General features: G+C 38.8%; 1 protein-coding gene and 1 non-coding gene across 2 annotated transcripts; both read right to left on the reverse strand.

Moving 5' to 3' along the window:
- Positions 1-9,153: 9,153 nt before the first annotated feature.
- On the reverse strand, positions 9,154-24,302 carry nop2 (NOP2 nucleolar protein homolog (yeast)). The gene is made up of 16 exons (XM_056234835.1): positions 24,151-24,302; positions 23,528-23,655; positions 23,346-23,385; positions 23,206-23,264; positions 22,881-23,119; positions 22,337-22,559; positions 22,024-22,223; positions 21,639-21,728; positions 15,864-15,951; positions 15,630-15,770; positions 15,264-15,403; positions 15,051-15,140; positions 14,790-14,912; positions 10,220-10,317; positions 9,963-10,099; positions 9,154-9,887 (listed from the first exon to the last, which is right to left on the reverse strand). Exons 2-16 carry the CDS (start codon positions 23,631-23,633, stop codon positions 9,439-9,441), a joined length of 2,223 nt encoding a protein of 740 aa, XP_056090810.1. The 5' UTR covers positions 23,634-23,655; positions 24,151-24,302; the 3' UTR covers positions 9,154-9,438.
- Positions 21,797-21,939, reverse strand: LOC130070508 (small nucleolar RNA SNORA29). Its single transcript, XR_008803888.1, has one exon. It is a non-coding gene; the product is annotated as a small nucleolar RNA SNORA29 (small nucleolar RNA).
- Positions 24,303-24,499: the final 197 nt, after the last annotated feature.

The raw sequence follows: 24,499 nt of genomic DNA on the forward strand, positions 1-24,499 counted from the left end.
CAATTGTTGTTATTATGTTAAAAGAAACATTAAAGTAACACACAGATACATTTGCTATTACCACGGACATAAACTGATAGTTATTTGCACGTTATGTCTGTTTTATCTAGCTGTGTATGACATGACACAACCGACTTTGTTGCTGTGCAGATATTGATATGCCTCGACGGCTTTCAGATTGTCCAATTGCTTTTCCATCTATTGCCATGGATTGCACGAAGTAGGAGCAAATCTCGCTGTACGTTATGCTGGGCCACGTCGTCATGTTAGTGTTCTGCACTGAATTCGGGTGGGGGATAGTAACGCCATCTCCAGTCGTGGAACCGTCGCTGTGTACACCGGCAGACGCTGTGTGCAAACCTCTTCCGGCGGAAATGAAGTGCATTTAAGTAGAGTTATGGCGGCGCCCATGATTTGGCGCGTAAACTTGTGTATAGGTTTCACACCCATACACCGCAAGCGTGAGCGGCATTTGAGCAGCGCGTCAGCGTAACTACATCGTCACTGCAGCTGCAGACGCGCGAGAGTATTCACACTGGAAGCGTTTGTACAGTGTCACAGCAGCGGCTCCAAAGCTACATATCGTTAGCCTCATAGCATAATAGGGCTTGGGCGCCGCGTTGCATTCTGGGACGTGGCGGCCATGTTGACAGCTTCACGAATGTAAACATACAGCATGTCGAACGAGGAGAAGCAGCAGAGTTGGGAGTAAATGTTAAAATCCTTAAAAGGATGCTGAATTTACCGGCATACGTTTAATAGGGAAACCGGTGTGTGGACAAAACCGGCACTTTTAACGGTTTGGATCCATTTGAAATTTCCAACAAACAGTGGGAGCACAGTAACTTAATTCCGGACAAAGGTAAACTGCACTCCACCTAGCTGCTAGTTTAGTAACAGTTATAGTGCTAACAACCATTCACACATGTAACATACTTTTAACTATGTGTTTCAAAAGTGTAGTTAGTAGCTGTTTTAAGTAAAACTTCAGATAGTAAGCTAAACGATGCTTAAAGCAAGGGGGTAGCAGCAACAGGACAACAGTACAGAGACTGACAGGTCCGATTGAAGGGCTAATGTTAATGTTATGAGAATATTAAAATACGGGATATTTTACAGGAAAATACTAAAACGGGAAGACAGCGGGAAAAGAGCTCAAATATGTGAGAAACCCGGAAAAAACGGGAGGGTTGACAGCTAACGTTACTAACTACACTTTTGAAACACATAGTTAAACGTACATGTGTGAATGATTGTTAGCACTAACAGTTACTAAACTAGCAGCTAGGTGGAGCGCATCTTATCTTAACGTTACCTTTGTCCGGATTACTGTGTTCCCACTGTTTGCCGACTCTTTGTTGGACATTTCATATGGATCCAAACCGTTAAAAGTGCCGGTTTTGTCCACATACTGGTCTCTGGCTTCCCTATTTCACATATTCCGTTAAATTCCGTTAAAAAAGAAAATTCTTTTTTCTTTTCTTTATCCCAACTCTGCTGCTTCTCCTCGTTCGATTTGCTGTATGTTTACATGCGCAAAGCTGTCAACATGGCCGCCACGCCAGTAATGACGTCACGACGCCCAAGCCCTATTGCTTAAGTCATTTTGTGTTTTTTCTTGTTTTCCAAAGACATTGAAAAATGACTTCGGCATTATATATAAGCGAGCAATTCTTTACAAAGACAACTATACATTTGTTTTTAGAAGTTGGTCATTTTATAACATTGATAGTCTTGAAAGTTTGTAATGGGGAGGTGTACAACAATCGCATATAAGTTAAATGTAATACAACAAAACAACCCAGAAAATGTCTCCAATCTATTAGTTTCAGTCATACTTTCGATGTTTACAAGACCGCAACTCCGCGGATAAAAAACAAAACACACAAATAAACCACACACTCGGGTTTGATTTGGGTTGTGCTAGCCTGTAGCTTTCTGTGTGTTAACGTTACATGAACTAAAAGAACGTTTATATGTAATATTTTCTGGCTAGTTTACTTTAGTTTTTATTTTATTTATATAATACACAACTTTCACCCAAACTGAATAATTAAAAACAAGTTTTTACCGGGTAAATCTTCTATAAATATTTTAGAGTCTTTATTTTCTTTTATTTGCCTACTCAAGTTCTTGTTAAAACTCACTAGACATGCTAATTCTGTGCATTTTGGGCAATTTTTGTGTGAAATCACATTTATTTTTGTCCATCAAAAGTGTGCTTTCACTTTAATTTAGCGTGAGCAATGCAGCAAAAAACAGATTCGAAACCCCCGCTTCACTGCTGCTCACGCGCCGCTCCTGCTCGACGCTCACGCGCTGCTCCCAGTGTGAATGCACTCATTGCTTAACATGCACGCCGAAAAAATACGCGGTGTGAAACGGCCGTTAGATACACGCCATCGTGTAGGCTACACATAAATCTCTGACCCATCGGCCATCGTCGTCTCCCTCGTCTAATTTCTGTCGCTCTACATACGTCATCTGGTATAATCGAAACGATTGGCTATGAGCTACGTACAGGCGCATTTGATAGACATTCTTAGCACCCAATAAACGGCTCTGGGCATTCGTAAACCACGCCTCAAATACGAGAAAATGAACATGTGGTTCCCAGACCCAATTCTCAACGAGATTGGGTCTGGCGTTAGCCAGGCTAATTACCTCACGCAGACACACTAAAATGACAGACACTGTTCTGCCTTTAATGTTAAAAGTCAGACAAAGATGGAGAGACTCAAGAAGAAGTGACATGTAGAATGCAACAGGACGTCAATGAATGGCTAATTGATGAATTTATGTTGCTGATGTGGCGTTAACTATCTTCAATTAGCATATCCTGTCATGGTAATCTATAAATTACTTGTATTGTGTATTGTGAGATGCACACTGAGTGACTTTCTATTGCATGTGAAAAGATGGATGCTAAAGTTTGAGCTGACTCACAAATGTACTCTTATTCAACAACTCTTCCTCTTCTCAACATGGACTGCGTGTTCCCGGGGGCGATATTTTTTTCACAGGATGGTAGGGGAAGACTCATGAATATTCATTAGGGAACTCATCCCTGATTGGTCTGATGACCTACCCCTAACCCCGCCCCTAAACCTACCCGTCACTGGGGGTCTGATGACTTACCCCTAACCCCGCCCCTAAACCTACCCGTCACTGGGGTTAAGACCAATCAGGGATGAGTTCCCTAATGAATATTCATGAGTCTTCCCCTACCATCCTGTGAAAAAAAATATCGCCCCCGGGAACACGCAGTCCATGTTCCCGGGGACGGCGTTTATGTAAATTTTAGGGGTGCTGATGATGCCACTAACCCGGGAGGAATGTCGTGTAGTCCCTACCAGCCGTTTGTTGTAGTCCTTTTCTTTAAAAGCAAATATCTTCCTTTGCTTTGAAATTTGAGCGTTGTAACTTTGCAGATGTTGTTTATGCTCAAACAGCAACATTTCACACTAACTAAAGTTAGAAAAGTGAAATCATACTTTACTACCCCTTTGACACTGTGTTTTTAGAATGAGTGTCATGCGCACTAAGACACAAGACGCAAGCTCAATTGTCAAACATAACCGTCCAGGGACGGACTGGGGCTAAAAAACAGCCCTGGACTTTCTCCCAAATAGGCCCATCATCCAGCCATTCGCCCCTAGCCACTAGGATGTCCTGATACTATGCCACAATACTGTAACCTATATCAGACAAGGTATTCACAGCAAGTAATATCTCAAAAACAATGATGACAATTGGGGTTTTGTTTATTAATGAAGCCTCAGTCTTCAAATAAAAACAAAAAAATGTACAATGCCATTACATCTGCATTGAAAATAAAATACAAATAATGAAATGTCACTGGCTACAGAAACCCTACTTATAAAACATATAGTTACTATATACCAGGGGTCTCCAACCTTTTTGTGTGCGAGGGCTAAAGGGATAAAATAATCTAGAAGGGCTATACTCAAAAATATTTACTATAACATGGTGGTGTTTTTTTTACCTTACCTTTACCTTTACTTTTAACTTTAACTTTTTTACTTTTCACCATCATATGCGAAATAATAAAATATCTTGATATTCTGGTTCAACAATTCCTGAAAAAATTGTAATATATATATATATTATTCTCTAAAAACCTATTGTAGCATAAACATTTAGTATAAATATTTAATGCAAAATAAATAAATAAACTGCCATAACTTCTAAACAAAAACATTACTGCATTACATTTAATAGCCTACACTTATAGGCCTACATGACTATTAATATAACAGCATTTTTAATATGAATACAGGCACATTTCTGCCAAAAAATTTGTTTTACTAAGTTACAGTTAATTCATAAGTTGTGGAGTGAAATGTCTTCTAACTGGTTTGTTCTTGGAACAATGTTTCACCTGTTTTTTTTTGCGTCAAGATGTTGAGAATATCAGCGCTGTTTAATCTGGCTTTTAACTAGCTTAAATCACAGCCATCTGTGGGTTTATAATAGAGATAGAGAATTCTGCGCTGAATTGAAATGCTTCTCAGTGGATCGCGCAACTCTGTGTAATAATGTTCGCGTGATCGAGATTAGTCCGCACAGCTGCTTCGGCCGCGATCGCAGTTTTTTTGGGCCGAGCTGATAATGCTCCGCGCTGGCATCCAACTTAAAGGTGCATTGCTGCCACCTACAGTACTGGAGTGTGAAACAGATTAGTGGGGGGAAAAACAGGTTATGACTGCGTGTGTGGCGGGTGGTGGGCCGGCCCGCCGGCCGTCCTGGAGTACCGGCCGTTCTGTGATACTCCAGATCACACAGATGGCCAGTCCGCCCCTGTAACCGTCTATGAAAAGCAGTTCAGTGGAATACAAAACCACATTCTTTAAGAAAGGCCCCCGCCCATCACAAGTGTTTTTGTAATGCAGAGTTGTGGAATTGGGAAAAAACACAAGGTCTAGAGTCATGTTTTTTTTTTTTAAGTTACAAGTTTTTGGCCGCTGCTATTTTAGAACAATGTGTCAAGTGTGAGACACTGAAAAAGACACAAGATGCAAATGCAATGGGCAAACATGTCCATAGTGCATGTTTCCATATAAAAACAAAGGAAAAAGCTGGGCAGTAGAATGGAAAAACACGTTCTTCGTGAACAGCCCTTAAGGGACGTTTAAAATGGGTAGTGGAATAAAAAAATGCAAGGTCTAGAGACACGTTTTTTTTTAAAACTCAGTGCTCATGCACGAGAAGCTGAACAAGATGCAAGATGCGCATGTTTATATACATAAACAACGTAAGAGAGCGCAGTGGAATGCAAAACACGTTCTTCATACACAAAAGAGCACCCTGAATATTCTGCCATTTATATTAAGATTTTTTTTTAAATGGTGAGCAGAATGGTCGATTTTTCTTTCTTTTTTTTTGGCCTAACTATTCCCTGGCTGACACTGAGTGGTAAGGTTTAGTTGAGTTTGACAGCTACGTCTCCCAGGTACAGACTTCAGCGTAGGCCTACACGTTTCTGCAGTCATTCCTGATATTGGTAGCTGGTGGATATAATGAAGACTCTGGCACCTTTCCCAGCTGTAAACGGATCAACTACACGGTCAAATTGTACAGTCACGACAAGATACAAACACATGCTCATAGATGCACTACAGAGAGGCTGAGGCAATGGGAATCGTAGCCGAACATAAATTAAAGGGGCGGATGGGATGGCACATTTCCATATAGGCAACACCCCCATGCACCATGGAAATGCTGTTATTTTTCATGTGCTAAATTGTTTTTCTGCTACTGTTTTTACTTCAAAACAACTGTTTACTTACACATTCGAAAGGCTAAGGTGTTTTGGGTGACTGCCAGTGTGTTGCTATGCAATTGCAAAGGTTTTTGATTTGTTTTTAGCACATTGCTATGCTAGGGCGTTAATGGGTTTGCCGGTGTGGACAAATCTGGTCCTCCCTCGAAATGGGGCAAACTCCAATTCAAGGAAAGTCTGTCCACTTGGAGACCACATTTGCAACACCGGAATGTATTCCGCCATATTGCGCGTTGCAATTTCTTCGATTCATGAAGCACTTCCGGCTTCATCGTCCCGAAGTCAATGAGTTTTTTAAATACGTTTTTGGTTAAATGGCTGAAATAAGGTCTGTGGTGAACACAAGCTTAAGATACTTTCACGTCTTATTCCACGACATAAAATACATCAACTTAACCCCACTCGTGATTTTTTGAAGCTGTTACATGTCTTGAAAAAGGCGGTTGCTAACAAGTGGTTAAATAAAGACTAGGCTGTCGAGGAGATTAAACGTCATCACGCAGAAAAGGTAAGCTCAGTCCGCTTTTACAGCATCGTTATGCTTATAATTGTGCTCTTATAAACTACTCTAAATCAAACATTCTGGAAAAATGTTTTTAGATAAACACTGAAAGAGTTGTTGGAAGCTTAGTTATGGTAACGTTGAATGGGCTATATGCGCGCATAACTTCCGCGTTTGATGCAAGGATGCTCTTGCGTTTCCGGTTGGGGAGATTTAAAGCGGAGGAAAACCGAGGAAAATGGGATTATGGCAGAGTCTTCAAAATGTACTGTCCTCTCGTCTTTGAAACGAAACTTTAATACGTTTAGATGTAATTTTATATATAGTGTTTATTTAATGTAATAAACAAAGAAGCATAAACAAAACGAGGGGTGTCTGTTTTGTCTGTTTTTGTGACTAACGTTTCTTTAGTATAGCAATAGAGTATAAAAACCAATATAAATTCTCGGTATAGCATTGGACTCTACGATCGGTGGAAGTAATCCAGCATCCTTAGACCTTCACCGGAAATACCGCCGTGCATAGAGCCCATTTGTGGGACCACGGTGTACCTTTAGCTTTTTACTTCTGGTGACTGCATTTAGGCTTCAAAATACATAAAAGTTGTGATCATCTGTGATAATTATCTTAATGGACAAAACGTGCAAGTATCATAAACTTGTGTTGATCACAGAGCTTGTTTTTAGCGATAATCCAAAAGCCTATGGGAAAATCCTATTGGGTCGACAAAGTGACGTCATATCTGCACAACTCTATGGTACTCTCTTTAGCGCCTGATTACTATTCCTAAAAAATCATGTTATGATAAATGTTAGAACTACGTTATAATGACCATTAATGTCTGTACTAGTTTGCTTGTGTTCTAGCATAGCATGCAGATACCTGATTAGCCTAATAGCTTAGTTTATACACACATTTGCACTTACCCTACATGTATTCACAATCATCTTTAATGTAATTAAATGTTAATTTCAGTGTTAAATGTCCAAATATTTCAGTTATAAAAAGAACAATGTTCAATTATTCACTAAATAGGCGATTATTAATTAATTAATAACACTTTATCAACTGAAATTATTTTCAGTTTGTTTTATTATGCACGATATAGTGCATATTTTAAATTAATATAATTTGTTTGTACTTAATATAATAATTAATTGACAGTTGATAGAGACCCGATTTGTCATGACACCGGCCCAAGTCAAAAGAACCCACCTCAAAATCTCTATAATATGGACCTTCTTTCAAAAAGTTTTTCTCACTTTTGATCCAACTAATGAGCAGAGAAACCAAGAAAAACTAAAAAGGAAATAATAGAGAAAACCTCTGCCGACCCTCATGTGGCTGCACCCGATATCGCATCTCTTGATAGGTAGGTACTTTTACATGTATATTCAACTGATAAAAAGTTCTATATGATCTATGTATGTCAGTAGTATGAATCATTAATCTGGATGTAATACATTTGTCATGTGACCATTTTTAAGTAGTACTGTTACATGATGAAAAATGTAGTCAGTACATTACACATTTTAGGTAATATAATAAGACTACTATTTGTTTACTTTTGACCCAACACTTTTATCATACTGATTTGAATAGGATAATCTGATCTGTACCATTTTGATATAAAAATACAAAGAGAACGGAAATATATTCCATTCTTTTTGAAGGGCCTTAAAACATCTTTTCCTTTACTGCCAAGTCAACTCCTCTCCGCCTCGTGGGATAGTCTACTAGAAGCACACTTAAGAGTCTCATCAGAAGTAGTAGGTCATCCAGGTACTTCACCTACTGTTTTACAAGTATTATGAATTAAGGATGTGTAATGTGTAGTTTACCATAATATGATTGTTGTTTTAATGATGTGCAAAGTTATGGAGAATGGTGCTTACTTTGAAAAAAAAAGAAAAAAAAACTCAAGAGTGCACACTTTCACTGCGTGTCAGATTCAACTCCCCAAAAATACTGGAGATGCACAACATCTGTAGAGTACAAAACAGGAGTAGTTGTTCTTATTAAAGATAGACTGGACACTCCAACCCCTGCAATCATATGTTCAGGTGATCATGATAATTATCCTTCTACAATACCACTTAATCAGTGGGGTGCCAAACCAGTCTGATCTAAAACGCTTTACCCACAGGCCTGCTGAATGGCTTCGTTTGCCCTTCAGGCACAACCTTAAATTATCTCCTCGCATGCAATCACTGCAATGTGATTAAAATGAACGCTTTGCCTACACATGCGCTTCATTTCAACAGAATTAACAGCTCTGGGAGGAACAAGTGATGATAATTGTGGTGTTTTGGGCCATCTTTTGTGGAGACAGAAGGATCTCATGCAAGCAGAGAGAAAACATCGCAGTTCAGAGGTTACGAGCTCAGGGCTTCACGATGCACAATACGATAAGTGCGTCACCATGACTACACAGGCACTGGGCCAAAAGGGTGGGAAGAAAGATCGCACATAGCTGAAGTTCATCTACTGAGCGTTTTAGCCATCTGAACCTGAAGAAAACTTTGTGCGTTGATAAATGTTCTGTGGCGGGAGCTAAGCGAAGTGAAAACTGAAGTCAATAGGCTTTGCTGTATTGCAGTCGTGATGCACTCAGGCTCAAAGGAAAGTTTCACTTCTACCTCAACAGTTTTTGATCTGATTTCTGCAGTGATGTTCTGAAAGGCTGAAAGGAAAGGTCAGGTTAATATTCTCTTCCCAGGGAAGGCGATAACCAAAGTACATTAAGCTTTCAGACTTCGGTTTTTCAGACACCATACCTATTTTGAAACTTTCTCTTTAATTGGGTACGAGGGAAGAAAACAGACCACGTACTCATTCCTTTGCAGCATTTCAGTTAAATGTTTCTTAGTCAAAACTAAATCCATTAAAACGGACAGTATACATTTATAACACATACCACAAGGTTGAAGAAAACCTCACAGTCAAGAAATAAGGTTGACAAAAGTATTGAGAAGCAAGATAAATACACTAAATCATTGTGTACATTTCTGAAGGATGATCTTTAAGTCCCCAAAAGCAGGCTGGGATTGGTTTAACTTCCGGTTTTGTGTCAAACCATTGACGGACCCCAGTCCTGAGCATACAGGTCCATGTCAATTCATAGCAATGAATCTCACTGGCCGCTTTCGTCTTGTCCAAGGATATTTTTTAACTTCTTAAATTTGTTTTTCCCCATTCTTTTCTTCAAGTTCTTCTTTTTCATTTTGTTTTTCTTCTCAAACTGGCTCCCCTTTTTCTTCTCCTTTACTACCTCTTTCGTTGAATCTCCGTTCAGTTCCTTAACCTTCTGCTTTCTGACCGGTTTCTCAACCTTTTGGGAAGTTTTACCATCCAACTTGGCAATTTTGGCTTTTTTGGGACCATCAGATTTCTTATTCTCAGATTTCACTCCAGCTTTCTTTGTGATGATGGGCGTCTCAGATTTGTTCTGTTTTAATTTCTGCTTCTTGCCCATACTGCTTTTCGCTTTAGTTGAAGTGGGCTTCTGTTCCTTAGATTCTGGCTTTTGGATCTGCTCCGATGAGGCTGCAGTCTCCATTTTTGTAGATTCAACTTCATTTTCTGAAAAATAAATTCAAAACATTAACATCAGACAAAATAAACAAATTGTGGAAACCATGGGAAATAACTACGCACCTGTTTCTTTTGGTGCAGTAGGGATTGTGTTAGACACCTTCTTTAGCTTGGCCACAAAAAATCCATCCATGTTGTGGGAGTGAGGGTAGAATCGGCGAGACAGTTTGAGAGAGGGATGGAAACGTCTCTCTTTGAATCTGTGGAAAAGAGATGTGCATTATTTAATACGCTTTTTCTGGCAAACTCACTCGCGTAACTCAATTTCTGGGAGTGCAGACTTTATTATTGTAGATGGATCTCAAGTAAGGCCTCATTACCTGGTGAATCCCTCCTTGCCAAAGTCCAGTCCAGCAGGGACCAGCTTAACATTTCTCTTCTTCAGAGCATAGTCCACAACCCACTCATTCTCCTCCACCTATGGGGAAGACAAATCTTCATAAGAAATTCACTTAAAAAATGAGAATATTTAGGAGGACATAAAATGAAATCATCCAGACATTTCAGTAGGTTTTCAGACAAGGATTCATACAATTACTCTCCATCCATCTCTTCCACCTTTCCTTTAAATGTTGGACTATAGCGCTGGTTTAAAATGCAATATCTGAGTCAGTCCATGTCAAATCAGACAATGAAAAAAGGTTTATGCTGCACCAACTCCAACAAGATTTAGTTCATATGTAGCTTATTTGTTGTTGGTAGGGGTGGGCGATATGGCAAAAATATCATATCACGATTTTTTTCAGGAAAATCACGATTAACGATTTTATCACGATTCTTTTTCATGTTGGTTTTACTATTTTGCAAGTGACTGAGCATTACAGCCAAACTAATGTCCCTATTTAAAAAAAAAAAAGCCTTATAGGTAACAAAAGAAAAAAGAATGGCAGACATTTAGGCCAAAGTGGCGAAGATAAAAATCTTTATCATTATTTTCTTTGTTATTAAGAATTAGGAACAAAGATAAACATTAAGCATACACAACTTAATATACAAATGAAATAAACAGTGCTTTATTTTTTCAGCTACAGTAGGAGTATTTAACAGTAGCATTGAAGAAAGTAATTAGGCTAAATGAACAAATACGAAAATAAAACACAACATAGACTTCACTGTATAAATTATACATTGATTATTATTAAAGCTACTACTAAAGTTCTCAGTCAAGAGCAGTGAGTGATTTCCTCTTTGTGTTTTGTTGTTTTATTAACATTAAAGGGATAGTTCTCCCAAACATTTTAATTTTCATCATTTACTCTCTCAAGTTGTTTTAAACCCGAATAAGTTTCTTTCTTCTGTTGAAAATAAAAGTTATTTGGAAGAATGTGGCTAACCAAACAGTTGCTGTACTCCAGTGACTTCCATAGTATATGTTTTCCTACTATGGAAGTCAATGGGGACCAGCAACTGTTTGGTTAGCCACATTCTTCCAAATAACTTTTATTTTCAACAGAAGAAAGAAATTAATACAGGTTTGGAACAACATTAGAGTGAGTAAATAATGACAGAATTTTTATTTTTGGGTGAACTATCTCTTTAAGGACAAGAGGCAGCTTGTTTACTAACTGGCTACTTTCGCTTTAAGAGCTGCACGCGACGCGTCTAATATACACGCATTTGACAAGCAGATTTTCTCTCATTTTTTTTCTGTTTGCTTTCACTTTAGACATAACCAACTTTGTTTATGTAAACCTTGTGTGTATTTGACAATATTAGCGCAATAAGACTCGAAAGATAACTTATAACGTAGTCCAGTAAACAGACGCTGTTAGACAGGCTTTTAGTGCCCGTGTGCTTCGGGTGTATGCGCTCAGAAAGCACACGTCAGCAGAACAGCGCATCAGCACGTGAATTACATGTTTAACCAGCAAGGCTTTAAAGCACATGCAAATAATGAACTTCTGTGAACGGCAGTGTCCCGTTCCTCTGCGTTAACATTTGTTGTATGTTGAGACGGAGCTCGGCGCCAGAACTGCAACTGATAAAATGCACGATACTACGATATTTCTTCAAAAGCAGATCGTGGAGACATTTTAATCGTCCACGATCAAAAACCGTGGTATCGCACACCCCTAGTTGTTGGTGACCTAAAAGGTTAGTAAAATATTTATTGTAGATTCTAACACTTCAGGCCCCTGAAGCATTCATTATTTCCAGGCCAAAAAACGTCTCATGTGGAAAGCCATGTTCAGGGTATGATTTCTTAAAGGGGTCATATAATGGTACATGCACTTTTACAAGTTGATTGTACTGAAATGTGTGTTGGCAGTGTCTGTACACAACCATCATATAATGATAAAAATCCATCCAGTGGTTTTGTTTTAATCTCCTTATATGTTTTCCCGTCTTAAATTGAGCCGTTCGTTTTTGTGACGTAAATAAAACGGACGCCCCTCCAACGATTGTTGATTGACAGCCGCGTTTCAACACAGACCCGCCCTCGCTAGCTGTCAATCATAGTCAGCGCGGACCGGCGCGGTCATTGTTGATATGCTGGAGCGCTGTCTGTGAGCAGAATGGCGTCTAAGCGATTGTGGTGTTCTGTTCTTGGGTGTAATAACGAACACAGCAGTCATTTTAATGTTCCTAAATCCGAACCGCTGAAGACGCAGTGGCTGAGTTTGTTTTCGAAGGGAATATTCCCCACGAGCAACGTCAATGCTCTCATGTTTGCGCGATTCATTTCACACACCAGACTGCTTTATAAACGAGGATCAGTATAAAGCTGGTTTTGCTAAGAAGCAGCTCCTGAAGAAAGGATCGGTAGCAGATATTCGTGTTCCTGCTGAACCTCCAAAAGAACTGAAGTGAGTGTAACGTTTTATTAAACTTTATATTACTATTTATATTAATCCTTGTAAATCGCTAGCTGCATGCTTCACAATGAATGCGTCTAAGGTTTACACTCAGGGTACATTACGGCATGTTTCTATGTATGATGTTCTCAATATAATGCATAATCCCACGTTTATACTGAACAACGCGTTATGGTTATTGTGTTATTGTGTTACAAACGGTGTATGCCAGAGCCGGCTCTGGTGACGCATAGAACAGAGAGGCGGAGTCAGCAAAGCTCATGATCATTTAAAGTCATATGCACTGAAACGGCGTGCTGAAAACAGAGCTGTTTTTGACCAGGTAAAATAAGTGTTTTCTTACAATACTAATGAGAATTTTTAATTAAAGTATATTACAAACGTTTAATTTAGACCCTAAAGAATCATATTAGCTTGTACAAAAATGGCATTATATGACCCCTTTAAGTATTATGATTGCTGGCCACTAAGGAATTGGTCATTTGTTCCCGTCAAACACGAATGGCTTGCAGTCTCCTCTGAGACACAAATATTTTCATAAAATGTGTGTGAGATATTAACATTTGAAGAATCTTGAAAAGCAGCATGGGCACACATTACCGTTCAAAGGTTTGGGGTCGATTTAATGTTTTTTAAAAGAAATAGACTTTTATTCAGCAAGGATGCATTCAATTAATCAAGTGTGACAGTAAAGACATTTATAATGTTACAAAGGATTTCTAGTTCAAATAAATGCTGTTCTTTTGAAATTGTTCGATTTTTCAAATCATCCTGTCTCATACTTTCCACAAAAATTATTAAACAGCACAACTGTTTTCAACACTGATAATTAGATGGATCATGTGACACTTAACCCTTTCACACGTAAGTTTAAAATATTCTAACTGACCCCCCAGCGTGAGTTTTTCAAGGCGACCGTTATTTAGAACCTGTCACTTTAATGTTTCCATGGTGACGCGTCATTTCTTGTCACGTGACACAGCGCAATCACAACACAGAGCTGAATGAATGATGATCTGCTTTTGTCTTTTTTCCTTTTCAATTCAAAATATTCACAAATGTATTAGCTATAGCATGAAACACTGATATTCCGATTGTCAAATATATGCAAGTGGATGGGTTTTGTTGTTTAAACACCTTTATAACGATCGCGTTAGTTGAGCTCTATGCGCGATGGGCGGCGCCATGTTAGTTTGTTTCACAGTTCAGAGAATCGGATCTGTTGTTTCTCACGAAATACATGAAAGTGGCCGGTGAACTGGGAGCAGAATAGGGTAAAATGTAAAGCTATTTACACAATGTGTATCTGATATGAATAAAACGTTTTGTCTTATTATAATGGAAAGGATTATTATTGCCGCTTCCATAGACATCAGTGTGTATTTTACTAACTCAAAATCATTGTTTTGCTAGTACTTATGTGTATTTAAATGTCTGAAACCTAAAATAAACATTATGTGGTTTAAAATACTCAATAGTTGTGATATATGACAGCACTGAGTGCGTCTGTCTCTGGCTCAGCGCCAGCCAACGCGCGAAAGCACGTTTGAATTTAGCAGTTGATCACGTGATGCACTGACCGTTCTAATCACACCGGTGTGATCGTACGCTCCAGGGACCAGCCAAGACTGATCACACCGGTGTGATCGTACGCGTCAAAGGGTTATTAAGACTAGAGTAATGGCTGTTGAAAATTCATTTTAAAACAGAAAACAGTTATTTTAAATTGCGATTTGATTAATTTTGCATGAAATAATTATACCAATCCCAAACTTTTGTAGTAAGGGTAGTGGATGACTTCAAGCCTAATTTTTCATATATAAAACTAAAATTTAAAGTCCCCCTGTAATTAATTTTAAAGGATAAAACTTATCTTTGATCACCAAAATGACATATTTAAAAGTCTTTTTCCCCCTTTAATCTATAGACCTAAATTATAATTTATTGCAGTTTTTTTTTTTTTATTACTATTCAGTTACCAAAGTGCAACAAATAAGACGTATTAAATATCAGATATGTTCTGCACACTGGATGTCAGAGACTAAAATAAATGAATCTGTATTGGTCAACTCACCATAATAGAGCATGTGGAATAAACCAGGTATCCGCCAGTTGAAGAATCAGCATTGACAGAGTCGATAGCAGACAGGATGAGCTCCTTCTGCAGGTGAGCCGAGCGAAGAATATCAGCCTCATCCTGAGAAAGAGAGAAATACTTTAGAATTCTGAATGGAGGACGTGCAAAAACTAAACAAATCCTTCAGAATAAAGGCTGAAGGAAGTCTTTAAAAACTGCCAAAAGAATGAAAACAGGTGACTTTCAGAACAGAATCACCTTGTTGGTTTTAACTGCTGGATCTTTGGAAATGACTCCTGTACCGGAGCAAGGAGCATCCAAAAGCACTCTGTCGAAACCTCCCATCACCTACAACACAAAATGAAACGCCTCAGATTAGACACTGCTTAGGGGAATGATGCCAAAAACAAAGCAGAAAAAAACGAAAACTAAATATTTTAAGACAGAAAATGAAAACCGGACAATGCAGACCTTTGGGAATTGTCTGCCGTCATAGTTGCAGATGACCGCATTAGTGACACCGAGACGATGGATGTTTCCCACCACACTCTTCAGTCTCTCTGCATTTGCGTCATTAGCCACAATCATGCCTGTGTTCCTCATGAGCTGAGCTGCATCACACAAACGATACACATTTTGGCTTTAGACACTCCAGAATCATTTCCTGATGCTTACTTTTTAACACAACATTGTAGAAAGGCAATCATGTGCATTATTTCTACATGGCTTTTATTCTTCGGTGCCGACTGTGCCAAAAAATAAAAAAAGACTCTGAGATTCGCCACTTTACAAAAACACAGCAGTTGGTGTGACTGCCATGGAGAAGCATATGCTCACCCATATATGTGGTCTTGCCTCCTGGAGCGGCACTCATGTCTAACACTGACTCCCCCTCCTGAGGAGACAGCGCCATTACAGGAAGAAATGATGATGCACCTTGCAGCATGTACTGGCCTGCCAAATATTCTGGAGTTGCTCCTGTATGAAAGAGAGAATTACAATTAACACTTACAATAACCAGTAAATGAACGAAGAAAAACAATGTAATTTTGAAATGACACTGGAACTGACCTATGGGAACAGAAGAGTCGTAGATAACCAGCCCCGTTTTGGACCATTTCCCCAATGGATCCAGGTTTACTCCTCTGTTAATCAAAGCCTGTGTTAAAAAAAAGAAGCCATAAGAACCAGGATCCATTTGTGAACCAGACTGACATGTGTCAATGACATTCTGGGTTTGTTTACACCTGTTATTAACGTCCGTTTTGGTCAGACGTGATGCTTGGTAATCTCTTAAAAAAAGAAAGGTTCCTAAAGGGGGTTTTCGCGGTGACGCTAAAGAAGAATTATTTTTGGTTCCCCAAAGCACCTTTCTGTGAACAAGTCTTAACACTAGAACGGCCACGGCGGTCATTTCGACCGTTTTGAATTTTATATCTGCAATAACTGTTGAAAAAATAAATAAAATCCTGCTGGTACCTGACTTTTCCTAAAAGTGTCTGTATTTTCATTTAAAATGTTTTTAATATAAATTACACATAAGGCAAAAAAATAAATGAACATATTTACCTATTTCGGCCATAGACGGTCATATTGACCGCACTGAATTTCGCGGTATTCTTTTGTTACATTTCTCGCGGTTGACCTTTGTCTATTAGGAAATAATCAGAAGATTCAATTGCAAAATGACAGATATGTTTATTGAGAGCTGGTCAGATGCTGGGAGAGTTAAGGTGTGTAAATGTCCGGTATGAAGCCCTTGGCAGCACAGGGACGCTGCGTGTAGAACCATGGAGTGCTGAACACGGGATGACACACGGAAAACGGATACAGGCAGGGAACAAACACGCAGGAAAAATCCACAACGATCTGACAAAGACTAGGCAACAACAGTAACACTAAAAAGGGTCGAATCGCTGATCAGTTGCAGCTGGCGCGTGAGCTGCAATGATCAGCGACCACGCACACACGCACGCACACACACACAACAAGACGAAAAAGGAGACAGCGAATTCATAAACCGTGACATTGTCTCTCTCATTGTCAAAAGAATATCTAAATAAGATACTTTTAGTTGTTATTATCTTGTTCTGAGTTATGTTGAATGGATATGGAAATATAGCTAGGCCTAGCCTATCTGTTGTGAATATGCGATAATTACGGGCTACTGATATTATTATTTATAAATGTATAATTAAAATTTTTTAAATGTACAGTTTGGTGTTGTTTTGTTTTTAAAAGATATCATAATACAATAAATGCGTTAATCTCTCAATTGGGAATTTATCATTAAAGGAGTCATAACCTAGTATTACCTTGGATACCCACACTCTATTATAGTCTTTCAGGCCCTTCTAAAAAAGAAGTGGAAAAAAAGTAAACACAGAGCTCCTCTGACCCTTATTTCTGAATGCATTATTGTCTCGCGAGATTTGATGCGATATTTTGGCTGTCGTGGACGGTCATTTTAATAATGCAAATGAGGGTCGCGTTGATTGGTGGCAGGAAGGAGGGCGCTTGACGCCGCAGGTAACTTCAGCATATCATTCCAAAATGACATCATGGCGCAAGTTGTGAATGAACCCGACCTGGCCGCGACCTACGGAATTCAACCATATATGTTTGAGCCAGACTCTGAACCAGAGCTGGAAACGGAAGATAGAGTCAATGGAAGGACGTCTAGCTGCTACATCAACATGTCTCTGAATGGTAAAGACAATCATTTTGACTGAAACATACATTAACATCAGTAACGAGCTAAAACGTTTGTTGCTATTTTCTCCCACATAAGTTTACCTTTTATTTAATGTAGATTACATTAACGGAGATGTAGTCTACTTTTTTTATCAGCTTACAGTGGTTATAGAGATCAACGTTTGCTATCATGTGTTGTTTTTGCTTTGTTTCACGTTGTGGTTTTTTAGAATATTTTTCATCTACAGACATGTAACGTGATGATTCCTGTATAAAATGTTTAGCGCACACCTAACGTTGAGCCAGTTGATAGGGTTGTTGGAACAGCGTCATTAAAAATTAATCTCATCCACTGGTCCCTGGTAGTTTGGTCCGTTTTTGGTAGAGAAAACACATTTGAATGTTGATTCTGGCAGTCAACCACAGAGCAACTCACGTGTGCACTACATTTCTGCATCTTTCTTGACTGAATATGAGGGGGAGATGGGCAGGGCGGGCTTCCTGCAGCATATGTCTGCGGTGTCCATATATGGTATATCCTGCCCCGTCTTGACGTCAAGTCGGGGGAGAAATTAAAATCTCGTATTTGAGTGTGTGTGCACGTGGGCTGGTTTACGAACCCTGGGGTAAACAAACGCTTCACTTTTGAATATCGGCTTCCCGGCCAATGTATAATCGTTAGGCAATCATAACATACATTGATTCTCGTGGAAAAGTGAAAATTACAGGTTATGACTCCTTTAAAGATATAGAGATTGCAATCTAACGGCCAAAATGACCGCTTGTGGCAGTTCTAGTAGTTATGGAATTCTGGGACTTCTAGTGTTAAAAGAACCTCTTTTCTTAGTGTAAATAACACTTTAAAAATCTAAAGAACCTTTCTACGATAAAGAACATTTTGTGGAAGAGAATGGTTATTTATGGAACTGTAGATGCCAATAAAGTAGTGTGTATTAAAATGAATCTCAGATGCATCTCATGTGACCACTTGTCTCAGATTTTGTGACTGTATACAGTACTCAAAATGAGTGTTAAAGTCGGCATGAAATGAAAGTTCACTATTTTGCAGGGTGCGAACTACGGGGGAGCTCAGGTCCCCTTAATAAGACATGGGCTCCCCTGAAAACGTGATTCGTGAAATTTTGGGGGTCTCAAAAAATATTGACAATGTTTTATTTTGACGTGCAATATCAGTTTTGTGTAATGTGATCGTGGATTATTATGTGTAAAATAGCAAAAATATCATTCATTCATGCATGCATGATGGCAATTTAAACCTAATTCACTTCAATAAAGATAACGAAGTAATTTTTCTGCAGTCGATGGAGCTCAAATACAGATATGCCGCCAAGCACAAAGCAAACATGCAATTCTTGTCATGAGCATCAAGGTGTGGTGGCGCTGCGGTGCAAATGCCAATCATATTTAGTACATGTTAATTCAAAGATTCGTAGAAAAAATATAAACGTTGGAGGCCATTGATCTGTGCGCGAAGTCTTTGAAATCCATTCTGTGTTAAGGTAAGGCATGTTATTCCCAATTATGTGTTGTGGCTGGGTTGTTATAGGTCTGCGTGACTCTCGATGTGTTAGGCCTAATTGAACGGAGGAATTATGGTATTCTTCTGTAGCCTGACGAGTAATTTAACCCTTGTTCAAGTGAACTCAAAGACAGCCTATTTATAGACTATTTGTTGGTGGCTGTTAGCTGTTTGACTTATCAATTTGTGTCGATAAAGTATAATAGGGTAAATCCTGTATATGGTGCTTGCATAGTGCATACACTTGTAGCTGTTATGCATCTTTGGAAGTCCTTGTAAGTCCTCGTAAGGCACGTACAAGTGCACACACTGCTGATAAAGCAATTTCTTGCAAATACATTTACAAATAATATCATCACTCCGGAGAGGGAGAGGGGGGAGAGGATTTTTCAGGAGTGATGATATTACTGCACCGAGTCCATAGATATATATGCGCCGAGTCCAAGTGCTCCCAAGCATTTGCTATGGTATTCCGCCATACATTATAGTCATCCACTTTACACGCTTAGAAAAGCGCAACATTTTATTTTTGTGTCACCGTTCTTGGTCGAGTTACACTACTCGTGTAACTGTATATAAATAGGGAAAACGTGGAGGTGTTTGGTCGCTTCTCTGCTTGGATCCTAATGAATGAACTGGGCTAAGCTAAGTGCTAACAAAGTTTCGCCGCAAGACAGAGCGATTTAGTGCACGCACTGAGACGAGAGAGGTATGCATCAACTCGTCTTAGTTAAGGGAATAACAGTTTAATATGAAAAAACGGTGGAGTATCCCTTTAACATTAAGTGACATGGCATCTGACACACAGAAGCCAATGACACGTCGCTAGACCTAGTGACACATCCGGTCTTCATTGGCATGTGCCAGTGGATAGTGGCATGTGCCACTGACAATGTCGTGAAACACTGAGTCGCGGAACATGTGGCCGTATGTTGTGACACCTCCAGTAATGACTGACAGATGAGTTGAGCAGCTATACTGACATAACTGTGACACAAATTCATAAATAGCCTAATTTAATGATATTCTAAAATAAATGTCAATAAAACGCATTAAAGTCTGTAGTATTTTTTCAAACATGTTGTCAGTTTGTGTCACGTCTGTGTTTGAGTGGCATGTGTCGCTGAATGATTTGTAATACCAGTGCTGTTGTTGTTTATCACGCAATGTCACAAACTGCTCATTCTAGGAAGGAAGTGAAATAAATCTATCATGAGTCACTACGAATAACGCATTAACAGTCGCATCCGTTACTGCAAAACTTTATTTTTGCATGATGCTGCACGCACGGCAGTAGGTGTCAGCCTCAGCCCTAGTAAACATTTATCAAAATAAAATGTTTTTCCAACTAAGTCTAATGGTGCAAAGCAAAAATATTTAGTTGCACGTAAGTTATAAGTAACTTGGTGCTCGTTTACGTCAAAACTAGGCTTAGTTGGAACATGCACACCTGGGCGTTTACCTTATGGCCATTAACTTTTCGATGTCCAGGTGGATCAGGATACATTAGCATTTAACAAATTCGAAGTGGTAACGTGTTTTTCACCAGCTCTTATTAGGTTTCAGCTAGGGGTGTCGCAATATACCGGTATTGACGATAATCGTGATATTCAAAGCGTCAAATATCGACATCGTGTTAATTTAGAGTGTGGCAATATACCGGTATTGGCGATAACCACGATGTTTAAAATGAATAGGACTTTTATGATAACATGACACGTATACTCCAGCGCCCGTTGAGGTGGCAGTATTGTACACACATGTATAGCAGTATAGTACAGACATGATCTTAATTTCATAATGTCCTTAAACATAACAATATTGCTGGCCATGAACTGAGAAAGTGCGCGTCCGGTGTGCTACACGCGACGCGGCGCTTCTCGTCCGGTGTGCGACCCCCTTAAGCCCAATCTGCAGAATGTGTAGCCACCAACCTTTTTACCCATCTCCGTGTCCATCACACTGCTGATTACGCTATTTTACAGAGAGTAAATTGCGATTATTTTACTAGTCATGGAATGGGAAATGTGACATTAACCTGTTAACAGTGGGTTTTTGTTTTCATATGTTTAAATAAAGGGTGATTATTAAGTACCCCGTTTTCTTTACTCGTCTTATTTTTGTATTTGCACTTGATTTGTTTTGTTCAAATCTGCATGACTTGCACCGGCGCAACAATAGGTTTAAGAGCTTTTCAGTTCTTCAGGAAACATTCAGACAGTGTTTCGCTCCAGTTTGAAACCAGATATACTTAACATGCTTGTCTTACTTCACAAAAAATGTGCATTCAAATATAAGAACGCAAGAAGTAAAAATGCTAAAAATTAAAATAAAATAAACAAAATAAAAATTAATTTGACTGATTTGACATTTTTTCCCCCAAGGTTTCTATAGATATCGCGATATATCGATATCGTGAATTATTTTGGCCACAATAACCGTGGTGTGAAAAATCTAACATCGTGACAGCCCTAGTTTCAGCAATTGGATCATGTTTTGGAACCCAAATCATTTAGCACCATTCGATCAAAAACCAGGCGTAAATGGGGCCTTGATACAAAATGTCACATCATTTTGGAAAAAGATTTTTAAAAAAAGAAGACTTTCCAGACCTGAGCCAAGTCTCTTCTTCTGGTTTTCAGGGTGTTGGTTCTGATGGTGACTGGCCTGTGAATTTCATTGGCCTCAAGAAAATCAATCAGCTGAAAAAGAAAATTTGTATTTGTACATCAATAAACACACACAAAATTTAACAAAGAATTTTGTTCTGATATAGATGTACTGTCAATTCATATAGAGGTGGAGGGGGTGTGGCCATCCAACCCTTCAGATCTTGACAGACATTTGCTTTATCCCGTTAGCATAGCCACACACCTTGTGAGGAAGCAGATGGGTGGTACTAAAAACAGGAAGCATCTATACTTCAGCAATAAAAGCTGTCATGCCAATTTACTCATCATTACAGACTAAAAAGCAAGAGCACATACAAACACACACCTCAGAGAGAGAGAACAGGTCCATGAGTTTGCTGATGAGGAAAAGGTTGTAGCTGTAATAGGTGCAGAGGTCAGAGCGCAGCAGAGAGAGATACTCTGATCTTTCCTTGCCTTCCTCTCTCTTCTCACTGAAGTGAGACAGCACATCCACATTATCTTTGATCCTCTGATGGATGGTCTGCAAGTCCATCAGTAAAAGACCTACACACACACGCGAGACGGAGGGCGGCGACTTAGAATACACCTCTAGATCAAACAAAATCTGGGAGGCTGTGGAAATCTGTAGTTTGATGACAAAAAAAAGTTGGACTTACCTTCCTTGGCTCTATCTGCTGCAGCAGGGAGTTTGAATTGTTCCGTCTCGTCAATATTCGCCTGCACAGTATCCTCTTCCTCCTCATCTTCCTTTAAACCTTTCTTTCCCTCTTCTTCATCATCATCATCATCATCATCATCATCATCATCATCATCATCACTCTCTGGTTTCATGCTTGTTTGTTTTTTCTGTTTTCTTGCAGCTTTCTCGATTGGCAGAAGCTGACACGGCAAAGGATGATGGGACACAATTAGGAATTGGCTATGCTTAGAATACAATGCTGACTTTTTTCAAATTAAAATATATATAGTATAGTACAGTAACAATGTACATTTTGATGAGAGATGTTAAAATTGCTGTTGATATCACTTCCAGTTATCTTGCATAGAAATGTAAAGTCAAACACACTCCATTGTGGGATAGTGTTTTGTGCTCCCAAACTTCACATTTATCAAAAGTAGCAAGACATCCGGATTAATGGAGATATTTGACATACTGCACAAAAGGTCAAGATTTTCTCTATACAAATGTTTCTTTCATACCTCCTCTCCATCACTGTCTTGTTCATCCCCTTCATCAGCACCATAGTCATCCACCATTTCTTCATCATCATCATCATCATCATCTTTCACCATTCCCTTGTGATCTAAGCCCTTTACAACATCATCATCATCATCTTCTTCTTCCCATTGGCTGTCGCTGTCCTCATCTTCCTCGCATTGTTCAATCTTTCGTTTCCTCTGTGCTGGTTTGAGCCATTCACTATTCTCATCTGAGAATCCTGCAATAAATATGAATTGATTTGCAAATTCAACGGTTTATAGACAGTTATTCCATTTTTGTTTAGTTTTTTAAACCTTTATATACCTTTTTTGGGCTTTTCCTCTTGTTTGGGTTTTTTGGTCACTTGAGTTCTCTTTACAGCTCTGTCGAAATTAAAATAATAATAAATTACAAGATATCATCAGAAAGCTAAGAAAAAAACCTCCTAATCAAATGAATTTTACCGTTTTCTTCCTCTGCTTGAAAGTTTTTTAGGCCCCTCGTCTGTGAACAGAAGATAACCATTGTTATAACTTATTTAAAACATTGTTATAATGGTTAGAATATATGCATATATATATAGTCATTATATATCTCAATCATGAATGAATGAATGGAATTATAACTCAAAGTATGTGTGATTTACCATCAACCAAAAACTTGGACAGCTCAGTTTCGGCTCCCTTCTGTTTCCTGGATTTACGTCCAGGTCCTCTTTTCGCCCTAATGGTGGGATCCAACTTCCTGCCCATGATTGACACCTACAAAGTTGTTCTGGGGTAACAAAACAAGTAATCAATAAAACATATTTGACCAGAAGTAAAAATATGATTATTATATGGTTAGAAACACAAAAACCAGTACAGCATGTGGGTTGCCATGTCCCATGTGGCTTTCATTCTGTATAATATCACTCTCATGTAAACATAGCCATCTACACAATTCAAAGCTTTCATTGTATTAAAATAGATGTAACGTTATGGCTTGTAATCGGGACAATACAACTTTTACTAGCAAAATCGGCTGTTTGATTGACAGATTGAAGCGTGATGGTGTTTCCACAATTTAACAATGGTAAGTTAATGCTACTATTAATTAGGTCAATAAAATGCAGGCCAATTATGTTTATTATTGTAGTAAATTCAATATCATGTTTAGATAGAAAACATTTTGCGCACAATTTACTAGCACGTTGCAAACTACGAGACTAGCTTACTGTGAACCGATTAAGATACAAAAGTAATAACTGTAAACCCAACAGATACTTACTGTTTAACGAAAACAAGTTCTTGCGATTATCCCGATCTCTAGAACACTCCAAGAAATTGTAGATTTAATTTACGAAAGTTGCCATGTGCCTCTCATGCTGCCGTGAACTAGCGCACATGTGACTTCATCAGCACACGTTGGACTTCCGGAAGTTGTTAGCGATGCACGATTCGTGCACGATTCATTCTTTAGAGTCGGATCTTTTCTAAATCGGTGGATTTTTTTTCCCTCCTCGTTTTTTCCCCCAGGTAAACCGAGGTTTAAATTAATTTACTTCAATAGCCGAATATCACAAACACACACATATTAAACCCTGTTTTAAATTGTATTTAAATATACAAGAACGTTT

The sequence above is a fragment of the Rhinichthys klamathensis genome, unplaced genomic scaffold, assembly GCF_029890125.1.
Source record: "Rhinichthys klamathensis goyatoka isolate OS25496 unplaced genomic scaffold, OSU_Roscu_1.1 h1tg000407l_1, whole genome shotgun sequence".
Classification (NCBI taxonomy): Eukaryota; Metazoa; Chordata; class Actinopteri; order Cypriniformes; family Leuciscidae; genus Rhinichthys; species Rhinichthys klamathensis.